Raw genomic sequence first — 12,070 nt, forward strand, 5'->3', positions numbered from 1 at the left:
ACAAAACACTTGCACAAGATGATCTGATGCCAATTTCGTTTTTAATCGTTTTAATCCCAGGCGAGACAAAAAGTCTAGCAAGCTGTTCCCATTTGCAGAGAAAAGATAACAGGGGAATCAAAGCAGGGCTGTAGATCAGCGACAGAGCATCTGCCTTGTGCGCAGAGTCCCAGGTTGAAACCCTATAAAAGGTAACGGTTAAGGACCCCTGGATGGTTAAGTCCAGTCAAAGGCGACTATGGGGTTGCGGCGCTCATCTCACTTTCAGGCCAAGGGAGCCGGCGTTTGCCCACAGACAGCTTTACGGGTCATGTGGCCAGCAAGACTAAACCACTTCTGGCACAACAGGACACCATGAGGAGTGCCAAAGTGCATAGAAACGCCGTTTACCTTCCCGCCGCATCGGTATGTATTTATCTACTTGCACTGGTGAGCTTTCGAACTGCTAGGTTGGCAGGAGCTGGGACAGAGCAACAGGAGCTCACCCCGTCGCAGGGATTCAAACCGCCAACCTTCTGATCGGCAAGCCCAAGAGGCTCAGTGGTCTAGGCCACAGCGCCACCCTATAGACCTTCTTGGGTGTTCAGATCAGCAGAGAAGACCCTCTTGGTAGTTCTACTTCCTTCGAGGTTGTGGGGTGGTGGCCTATAAGAGGGCAGTCTCTGTGGCAGCCTCTAAATTGTGGAATTCCCTCCTCACATCTGACATCTTCACTACCAGGCCTTCAGCAAATGCTGAAAATACGCCTCATGTTGTGTGTTTTCAGGACCCACCCTATTCCTTTCCCCCCAGCCAATTAATTTTTATTGCGTTCCAATTTCTCTTAACAAAAATCAGATTTAATCCATAATTTAAAAGTTGACTTCCATAATGTTCCATAGTGTTCCATAGTGTTGTTATTCCCATTCTTTGCTGCGTTATAATTTTATCTATTCCACAGTATTTTCATTGCTATTATATTTTGTTGTCCATCTGCTGCTCAAAACCTAATCCTGCCCATGATTCCATTTAACATGCAATATTTCAAGATGCCCAAATAGGGAGTTTATTCCTTCAGGTCCATTTCATCCCTTGAACTCGACTTTGCTGTCATCTTTGCCATGTCCACATAAGTTTTTCAAAATACCTTTTCTTTATGTTACTATTCCTCCCTCTTGCAACCTATGTGCACACAATGCTGGCCACTCGTTCTACGTACATAGATTTGTTTGTTTGTTTCATACATCCACTGCTTAATTCTCTTCTTTCAAACATCCATTCTTGTTGCTTTCCACACCGTTGAACGGAGGGATAGGTATAACTTCCTTAGGTAAAGGTAAAGGGACCCCTGACCATTAGGTCCAGTTGTGGCCAACTCTGGGGTTGCGGCACTCATCTCGCTTTATTGGCCGAGGGAGCCAGCATACAGCTTCCGGGTCATGTGGCCAGCATGACTAAGCCACTTCTGGTGAACCAGAGCAGCACACGAAAATGCCATTTACCTTCCTGCCGGAGCGGTGCCTATTTATCTACTTGCACTTTGACGTGCTTTCGAACTGCTAGGTTGGCAGGAGCAGGGACCAAGCAACGGGAGCTCACCCTGTCACGGGGATTCAAACCGCCGACCTTCTGATCGGCAAGTCCTAGGCTCTGTGGTTTAACCCACAGCGCCACCCGCGTCCCTCATAACTTCCTTAGAGAATGCATTAATTAAAACTTACCCCCATTCTCTTCCTTGTCATCCTTATTTGTACAGTGTGCTGGGGACCCACCCTATTCCTGTGACTGCAAATTGTTCTTATCTTTGAAATTTAAATTGATATAACCCACCTGGTGAAAGAGTGGGTAATAAATTTAATCAATATTGTCCCTGGCGTCTCTGGGTGGGACTGGAAATGTCCCCTTTTTCGAAACCATGGAGAGCTGTTACTAGTCATGTGTACTCAGCTAAATGGATCCCCGGCCTGGCGCACTGTAAATACAGCTTTCTTTGTTGCTCCGTAGCAGTGGCTGTTCAAACATGGTTGCAACCTCAGCTGAATGCATAGTTTTTCCATCTCCTGCAGTGCATGACAGGCTTTCAGGACCCTTAGGAAATGTACTCACTGTGTGACAATGTGCTGTACACACGACATCATCCCTAAGTCATCCCTGTCCCAATTTTTAGTTGCCAATCTAAAGCGGATTCAAGGAAGAAAGTTATAATCCATCCGTGCAGAAAATGCACCTCTCCATTGCGCTTTGTATGCATTTGTACACAGATTGTGCTTTCGCTTGACATCAGATGTCAAGGAAATAAACAACTATCTGACTTTTAGATGACACCTGAAGCCCTGTTTAGGGAAGTTTTAAATGTTTGATGTTTTATCACTTTTATTGTTGTTATTAATATTAATATTAATATTAATATTAATATTAATATTAATATTAATATTACTATTAATATTAATATTAATATTAATATTAATATTAATATTCTGTTGGGGGCCACCCAGAGTGGCTGGGGAAACCCAGCCAGTTGGGTGGGGTATAAATAGTAAATTGTTGTTGTTGCAGCAGGTTGTTGTTGTCGTTATCATTAATTATTATTACAGTGGTACCTCTGGGGATTTGAACCCGGGTCTTCTGGGTCCCAGTCGGGCACAGTTAACCACTACACGCCCCCGCCCCCGGGCCCAGTGCATCAGTACAGTGGTACCTCAGGTTAAGAACTTAATTTGTACTGGAGGACTGTTCTTAACCTGAAAATGTTCTTAACCTGAGGTACCACTTTAGCTAATGGGGCCTCCCGCTGCCGCCACGGCGCGATTTCTGTTCTCATCCTGAGGTAAAGTTCTTAACCCGAGGTACTACTTCCGGGTTAGTGGAGTCTATAACCTGAAGTGTTTGTAATCCGAGGTACCACTGTATTATTATTAGTATACTGCCCTACACCCGCAAGTCTCAGGGCGATTCACAACATAAAATCACAAAATATATAATTAAAAAAAACAAGAACAACCCAATAATACCCCCCTTTTCCTCAAAACATTTTAAAAGGGCACTGGGTGTCAATCAGGAGGGGGGGGGGAGGAACATTTTTGCCCGGTGCCTAAAGCTGTATAATGAAGGCACCAGCTGAACATTCCTGGGGAGAGCATTCCAGAAATAGGGAGCCACCACCGAAAAGGCCCATTTTTGTGTTGCCACCCTCTTGTGGAGGAAGTGCACGAAGAAGGGCCTCAGAAGATGATCTCAGGGTCCAGGTGGGTTCATATGGAAAGAGGCAGTCCTTGAGGTTTTGTGATCCTGAGCCGTTTAAGGTTTCATAGGTCAAAATCTACTGGGTCAGATGTTGCGGGCCTGTGCCACTCAATCCGCGAATGAAATCGGCAAATGCAAAGCACACTTACTTAGCTGCCTGCTTCCACCAATGCACACAACATATCCTTTGTATATCAATATAACACCACACCAGTTTCCAGCCTCTCTCTTCTGAAAAACTGAGAAAAAATATGTACAGTATATATCTTAAATATATACTAATTGAGGGGATGGGAATAGGAAACACCACTGGGCACTAGTTTGAAGACGATAGTTCCATAATGGTGGCAATCTCAGAGGGGAAGGAAACCCCACAATGTTAGCTGAAGATAAATACGCCTTAAGCTTCCTGATCTGTAATAAGCACCAGAAGAAAAGTCTTTGGGAGCTACAAACATATGCAATTATCTCCTTCTTCCAGTGTAGTCCTCTCTCCTGCCAGGGTTCCTGAGTCACAATCATTTCTCCTCACCGCAAACCTCACTGTGATTCTGTACTTTTGGCTTTTAACGCCCCTGAATTGCCTGAGACAGGGAAGAGAGCTGAAGATCTGCTTATTGAGCATTCATCCTGATTTGTTTGCAGGGAGATAAGACAATGTTGACTTATTAAATGAGCATATTCATTACGCTTTGTTTGCGAGGAGATTAGTTATCCCAGCACTTTCCTTATTGCAAAAATGTCTGATCTGTTTGTTGCCGAAGACCTCTCAATCTGAATTTGCTGGCACGTGTTCCCACCTGAAAATAGGGACAGTCTGGAAAGGTCCCGAGTTCAAAGTACTTGAGAAAACAGCAATATTTCTAAGTATTTCAACTAGAAGGTTTACCACTTCTAGACCTCCTAAAATTATTCCGGATTTGCCCGGCTAGTCTGGATTTGAAGAGTACATCCACAAACAGACACGCACAGGTACTTACAGACATGTTTGGAGTAAGCCTTCTTGAAACGGGTCTCAAACCAGATGGTCATCCCATCTTCCTGCAGCCGATATATTCTTTGCTTCTGTGCCGGCTTGGCCTTGACTTTCCAAAAGGGCGACCCTTTCAGCATCACCTTGATATCTTCATCGTCTGTCAGGCCTGCCCAGAGAAAAGAGAAAGGGAATGGGAGCAGCTATAAAACCCACGATGAACCCAACATACATTTCCGATCTTAAGAACACACTTCCATTCGCCAGTGCTTGATCTGAGCCAGAATTCAGCCCTGGAACTCTGTTCTCAATGCTACCCCTGAAACATAATGTAAAACGTTCACGTGAAAAAGGAGTGCCTCTAAACACGTGCAAAGTGCCTTTTCCTTTCAACCTCTGCCAGCCAACACTCTCTGGATTAAGAGGATTAAAAATAAATAAAAAGTGTTGCAAACTCCCAACCCTGCACTTAAAAAAAAATAGCCTGCATTTTGAAAAACCATTAGAATTTCGAAATTCTCTTTGGAAACAGCATAAATCTAGTCAGTGACGAAATGTGTGGAATCCTTGTCCTTAGTGCACAAGAATCAAGCCTAGACTTTCACAACTTCTGAATCACTTTCAGGCCTGCAAGGCCAGAGGAAATGACTTGGTTTACAGTAGAACAGTAGCAGATTCTGTTGTTGGCATCCGGCTGTCTCAAGCGACAATGGAGTGCGCCTCTGAGGGTGAAATCAAATTGCTGCATTAGCAACACTGAAGTGAACTCCCTGGGGTGCAAGCCTGGCAGCGCGTATGGAGATTGTGTATGGAAATCTTGGGCTGCCCAGATTACAAGACACCACTCTTTGCCTTAAAGGTAAAGGGTCCAGTCGTGGCCGACTCTGGGGTTGCGGCACTCATCTCGCTTTATTGGCCGAGGGAGCCGGCGTAAAGTTCCGGGTCATGTGGCCAGCATGACTAAGCCGCTTCTGGCGAACCAGAGCAGTGCATGGAAATGCCATTTACCTTCCCACCGGAGTGGTACCTATTTATCTACTTGCACTTTGACATGCTTTCGAACTGCTAGGTTGGCAGGAGCATGGACTGAGCAACAGGAGCTCACCTTGTCGTGGGGATTTGAACCGCTGAGCTTCTGATTGGGGAGCCCTAGGCTCTGGTTTAACCCACAGCACCACCCGCGTCCCCGCTCTCTGCCTTATTGCGGTTCAAAAGAGGGCAGAACAACACACTTGGCAGCAGCTGGGCTGCAGGAATTGCCGGAAGGAGGCATACAAGGCGCCATCCAACCGTCTTAGGGACTCCACTCTGGATTTATGTTGCATTTACTCCTTAGCCTTTTCTTCTGGGCAAACCACCCCAGAAGAAGCACAATGTGTTCCCCAACCAGCAGTACCACCCCTTCCCTAACACCCCAAAAGACCAGAGCAAGAGTCCATGCTTGAAATGGTCCGAGGCAAGGCAAAGCAGGGCAGGTGGCCACCCTGCGAGATCAGTTGCTTGGGGGGAGGAACACAACTTGGACCCACAACGGTTAGACAGAGCTAGCCAGGCCTACCTGGGCTGTCATCTTTAACTATTGTACTGGTGGCAGTGCATCCCTGAAGATATTAGGGCTACAGCTAAAAAAGCCAATGCAATTCTGGGCCTCATCAATAGGAGTATAGCATCTAGATTAAGGGAAGTAATAGTGCCACTGTATTCTGCTCTGGTCAGACCTCACCTGGAGTACTGTGTCCAGTTCTGGGCACCACAATTCAAGAAGGACACTGACAAACTGGAACGTGTCCAGAGGAGGGCAACCAAAATGGTCAAAGGCCTGGAAACGATGCCTTATGAGGAGCGGCTAAGGGAGCTGGGCATGTTTAGCCTGGAGAAGAGGAGGTTAAGGGGTGATATGATAGCCATGTTCAAATATATAAAAGGATGTCACATAGAGGAGGGAGAAAGGTTGTTTTCTGCTGCTCCAGAGAAGCGGACACGGAGCAATGGATCCAAACTACAAGAAAGAAGATTCCACCTAAACATTAGGAAGAACTTCCTGACAGTAAGAGCTGTTTGACAGTGGAATTTGCTGCCAAGGAGTGTGATGGAGTCTCCTTCTTTGGAGGTCTTTAAGCAGAGGCTTGACAACCATATGTCAGGAGTGCTCTGATGGTGTTTCCTGCTTGGCAGGGGGTTGGACTCGATGGCCCTTGTGGTCTCTTCCAACTCTATGATTCTATGATTCTATGATTCTACATACATATGGCTTCCCCCAAAGAATGCTGGGAACTGTACAGTGGTACCTCGGGTTGAGAACTTAATTCGTTCTGGAGGTCTGTTCTTAACTTGAAACTGTTCTTAACCTGAGGTACCACTTTAGCTAATGAGGCCTCCCGCTGCCGCTGCACGATTTCTGTTCTCATCCTGAGGTAAAGTTCTTAACCTGAGGTACTATTTCTGGGTTAGCGGAGTCTGTAACCTGAATCGTCTGTAACCTCCTGCTATTTTCTTTCGGTTCTCCACCGCTGGCTCTTTCTACTGAGGTTTGATGCAAACTTTTCTGGCAGGACGGGGAAAAAGAGGGAGAAGCCAGAATCTTAAGCGGAAGAAGAAGCAGGAAATCTGGAAAAAGAATCGGTGCTTTCTGCTAGAACACTAATGCAAATATGCACAGATAGTTTGGGAGGGGGAGCAGAATATAGTGAGTAAGATCCTCAGATGATCTCCTGGCTACAGAGCTACGAAAACCACAAAGGGGCGGGGAGCCAGGAGGACTGCATTCAGCACTTAAGCCTTGGTGGCAGGGATTAACAGACCGCATCAATGGCTGTTGTTTGCTGTTGGGCTTAGCGGCCCTCCCTGGGCAACAGTGCTAAGGTTGTTTTATGTTTCTTCCAAAGTTGACACCTTTTCCCTTCCTGACCCCAGCTCAACTCACTCCCCGCATATTTTCAACGTTCTAGTGAGAGCTGGACCATAAAGAAGGCTGATCGCTGAAGAATGGATGCTTTTGAATTATGGTGCTGGAGGAGACTCTTGAGAGTCCCATGGACTGCAAGAAGATCAAACCTCTCCATTCTGAAGGAAATCAGCCCTGAGTGCTCACTGGAAGGACAGATCCTGAAGCTGAGGCTCCAATACTTTGGCCACCTCATGAGAAGAGAAGACTCCCTGGAAAAGACCCTGATGTTGGGGAAGATGGAGGGCACAAGGAGAAGGGGACGACAGAGGACGAGATGGTTGGACAGTGTTCTCGAAGCTACCAGCATGAGTTTGACCAAACTGTAGGAGGCAGTGGAAGACAGGAGTGCCTGGTGTGCTCTGGTCCACGGGGTCACGAAGAGTCGGACATGACTAAACAACAACAAGGCGGAATTTAAAATTATATATATATATATATATATATATACACTTATATTCTATTATAGTGAGAGAGATCTTGAGCACAGAGTGTGTATGGCTTTTCTTCCAATGTCTACATTGCAAGGGGTTGGACTAGATGGCCCCTGGGGTATCCCTTCTGGCTCGACGCTTATAGGATTCTATGAAACCTGGCCTGCACTCTGCCAGAAGAATTACGCTGGCTTCTTGAAATCAACACACAGCAGCGCTTCTGGGAGTTTCCCACCCCCAAGGAAGTATGTTGTCAAAGTTACTCTGTACATGCTCAAAGGCATTCTGCCTCAGGTATCAACATTTTAAAAAACCACCCACATTGTGGGAATGTAATGTACAACTGAAAGGGAAAAAACCAAAACAGCTCCCATTATTGAAATTTTGGGGTTGTTTACCGTCAGTGTGAAAATGTTCAGAAAAACCTATTGTAGAAAATACGTGGTTTCGATGTGTGGAAAGCCTGTTGTAAGCGCTGCAGACTTTGCAGCTGATACAATGGTAATATGATGCGGCAGACAGCAAACACAGAAGTAATTTATTTCGGATTTTAAATGTTCTGTACTTTTATATGTATCTGCAGGTGGCTCAAGCAATCAAGCCAAGCTGCACACTTCTGGGGGAGGACAACGAATAAGCTGTGTTCAGATGCCTGCCTGAAGATACAAAAGTGGATGGGGAAAGGGAATATGAATGCAAGCCGTCTGGATCTTACCATGTTGAGTGGGAAAGGGCTTTTACTCAAGTTCACCTGAACGTACGTAGAACCCTCTGCACAACTGGGGACCCTGCTTTTTCCCGCTCCTTGATTGTGTGGAAGGTTCTACTTGTGGTCAAAAGTACACAAGTCAAAGCCCCCAAAAGGGCAGATTCACATGGAGAAGGCTTGTATGCATGACCCCAGTCCATACTTTGCATGATTGTGTGTGCCCAAAAGTGGTAAAATAAAATAAAATAAAATAAAATAAAATAATTTATTATTTATACCCCGCCCATCTGGCTGGGTTTCCCCAGCCACTTTGGGCGGTTCTCAACAGAATATTAAAAGCACAACAAAACATCAAACATTAAAAACTTCCCTAAACAGGGCTGCCTTCAGATGTCTTCTAAAAGTCAGATAGTTGTTTATTTCCTCAACATCTGATGGGAGGGTGTTCCACAGGGCGGGTGTCACCACTGAGAAGGCCTTCTACATGGTTTCCTGTAACCTCACTTCTTGCAGTGAGGGAACAGCTAGAAGGCCTCAGAGCTGGTCCTCAGTGTCTGGGCTGAACAATGGGGGTGGAGACACTCCTTCAGGTATACTGGGCCGAGGCCGTTTAGGCCTTTAAAGGTCAGCACCAACACTTTTTGAATTGTGCTCAGAAACATACTGAAACATCTCTATAGGCAGATGAGACTTACAGAAGTACAAGTGGGATCTGCAACTATCCTGTTTAGGTTTACAGCCAACCAGCCATGCCCACTTCCAGGATATTCCATTCCTTGGGAGTTCCTCATTGTACCTCAATAGTTAGTGCTCTGTGCCCATTGAACATGCAGAATCCTTATTAGTCTGTTTTGGGGTTTCCCCAACTGTGTCCTGCTTGGAGTTTTTGTTACGGATCCGTTTGTCTTGAGAGACAAAGGAGTATGCATCCAGGGTGAAGTCAAATCACAGCACCAGCTGTAGACAGGCTTAAATTAATGGGCCTCGGTTACTCTGGTCTATGCATGCCAATGGGTCTTACTAGGAGTAAGTCTATTGCTACCTAAAGGTAAAGGGACCCCTGGCCATTAGGTCCAGTCGCGGATGACTCTGGGGTTGCGGCACTCATCTCGCTTTATTGGCCGAGGGAGCCAGCATACAGCTTCCGGGTCATGTGGCCAGCATGACTAAGCCGCTTCTGGCGAACCAGAGCAGCGCACGGAAACGCCGTTTACCTTCCTGCCGGAGTGATACCTATTTATCTACTTGCACTTTGATGTGCTCTGAACTGCTAGGTTGGCAGGAGCAGGGACCGAGCAACGGGAGCTCACCCCGTCGAGGGGATTCAAACCGCCGACCTTCTGATCGGCAAGTCCAAGGCTCTGTGGTTTAACCCACAGCACCACCCGCTGCCTACTTCAATCCTAAAGATTTTTGTACTTCTGCAAACCTTTGGGCTCCTTCACACCTGCAAATACTCCGTGCCGTCCGCACAAAACCTGGCTGCTTGTGGGCGGGCGGTGCTGTTTTGACTACACATGGAATGTCACTCAAACGGAGTTGGCTATTAGTACACATTGATGCTGATGCAGAAAACCTCCCTCCGCCGACAGAACCGACCCCTTCCAACGTTGTGTATGTTCCATCAGAAATCGTGGTTATATTTATCCTGCTGCTTCTCCCTATGGCTTCGGCCTTTTTTGGAAGCAGACTGCAACCTGATTTCCTGGACGGCGATTAAGTGTCAGTGTTGTGCAACGTTGCAGACCTCCTTTGGGGAGGTGGGAGGGAAAAAAACTCTGATGCTCAGACGTGCTGCTAGCCTGGGTGGTCAAAAGAGACCCAAAGCAGAATATAACTCACTAGCAGCTACTCTCCAGCCATCCTCCTTTTTCCCCCTTTCAGGGCTGTCCTTGCACATGTGCCAAGAGTGCCTGAGCACACGGCCTGTCCCAAAGGAGAATCGAATGTGGTGCTCTTCAGGAGAAATCATGCCACGTGGCTTAGATTGAAAGAGCGGCTGTGGAAGTAAAAGGAGCTTTATTGGGTTCAGGGCAGGGAACCTGAGGTGCTGGATGTAAAAGGCAGTGTGCTCAGCGTGGCCAAAGGATGCAAGATACATGCTGGCTCCTCCAACAGCTCCCTGGAGTTTTCAACCCGAGGAGCTACCGTATTTTTCGCTCTATAGGATGCACTTTCCCCCCTCCAAAAATGCAGGGGAAATGTGTGTGCGTCCTATGGAGCGAATGCAGGCTCCTTGGCTTCAGCGATAGCAACGGGAAGCCACCAAAGCGCAGAGGGAGCGCTCCCTCCGCGCTCCGGAGGCTTCGTGTTGCTTTCGCTGAAGCCTGGAAAGCGAGAGGGGTCGGTGCGCACCCTGGAAATGATCTCTTTCAGCTTCTGCCTTCTGGAAGAAGGCACAGGGTTATAAAGACTAGGACTAGCCGCCTGAGAAACAGTTTCTATTCAAATGCGATTTTGGTTTTAAATGCAGTGTAAGGTAGTCTTGATGGGAGTATATTGTATTTAATTATGGGGTATCAGAGTTTTTAGGGGGCTAACCAGGCTGGGATAGCAGGCTTGTTGGTTTCTGAATGTCTGATGTAGATTTTCAATTTCGTTGTTCTGTATGGGACAATGACAACAAAGATTATTGTATAGTATCGTATGGGAGTAGTCATTGTATGTTTCAAGAGACAATGGAGTCTGCCTCCAGGGAGCGAAGTCAAAACGCTGCTGTTAGCAGCACAGAAGTGACCAGACCCTGGGCTGCAAGCCTGGGCTGGGTGTATGGCGGTCATGGGCCGCCCAGATGACAAGACCCCCTTCTAAGCCTGGCTGATGTGGTCCAAGGGAAAACAGAGCAATACAATTTGGCACCAGCTTGGCTGCAGGAGTTCCGAGGTGCCGTCCAACCATCTTACGAGACTCCACTCTGGATTTGTGCAGGCTTTACTCAGCCTTTTCTTCTCCCAAAGATGTCCAGCAAGGCATTGGAGGTTTAGACTCAAGAGTTTTTCTTCTCCTAGATGGGCTACCTTCCTAGGTTGATGAGTCCCATCTGCACCTCACTTCCTGCCACACATGCATGGGATGTGGGTGGCACTGTGGTCTAAACCACTGAGCCTCTTGAGCTTGCCAATCAAAAGGTTGGCGGTTCGAATCCCCGCAATGGGGTGAGCTCCTGTTGCTCTGTCCCAGCTCCTGCCAACCTAGCAGTTCAAAAGCACACCAGCACAAGTAGATAAATAGTAACCACTGCGGCGGGAACATAAACAGTGTTTCTGTGCACTCTGGTTTCCATCACGGTGTTCCGCTGCGCCAGAAGCGGTTTAGTCACGCTGGCCACATGACCCGGAAAGCTGTCTGCGGACAAAGACCGGCTCGCTCTGCCTGAAAAGCGAGATGAGCGCTATACCCCATAGTCGCCTTTGACTGGACTTAACCGTCCAGGGGTCCTTTACCTTTTTACCTTCCTGCTACACAGCACATTCAGAAACCTGGACCCACAATTGGTCTCATCTACTCAACCCGCTGGAACGCGGGTGGCGCTGTGGGTTAAACCACAGAGCCTAGGACTTGCCGATCAGAAGGTCGGCGGTTCAAATCCCCGCAACGGGGTGAGCTCCCTTTGTTCGGTCCCTGCTCCTGCGAACCTGGCAGTTTGAAAGCACGTCAAAGTGCAAGTAGATAAATAGGCACTGCTCCGGCGGGAAGGTAAACAGCGTTTCCGTGCACTGCTCTGGTTTGCCAGAAGCAGCTTAGTCATGCTGGCCACATGACCTGGAAGCTGTACGCCGGCTCCCTCG

General features: G+C 47.3%; 1 protein-coding gene across 1 annotated transcript in view; it reads right to left on the reverse strand.

Annotated features, from left to right (window-relative positions):
* PLCD3 (phospholipase C delta 3) overlaps positions 1 to 12,070 on the reverse strand; it is a 91,689-nt gene that overhangs the window by 49,472 nt on the left and 30,147 nt on the right. Inside the window, exon 2 of the mRNA XM_081166279.1 lies at positions 4,203 to 4,364. Within this exon, the coding sequence (XP_081022405.1) occupies positions 4,203 to 4,364 (162 nt within the window). The remainder of the gene's footprint in view (positions 1 to 4,202; positions 4,365 to 12,070) is intronic.

The sequence above is a fragment of the Podarcis bocagei genome (assembly GCF_964188305.1).
Source record: "Podarcis bocagei genome assembly, chromosome: 13".
Lineage (NCBI taxonomy): Eukaryota > Metazoa > Chordata > Lepidosauria > Squamata > Lacertidae > Podarcis > Podarcis bocagei.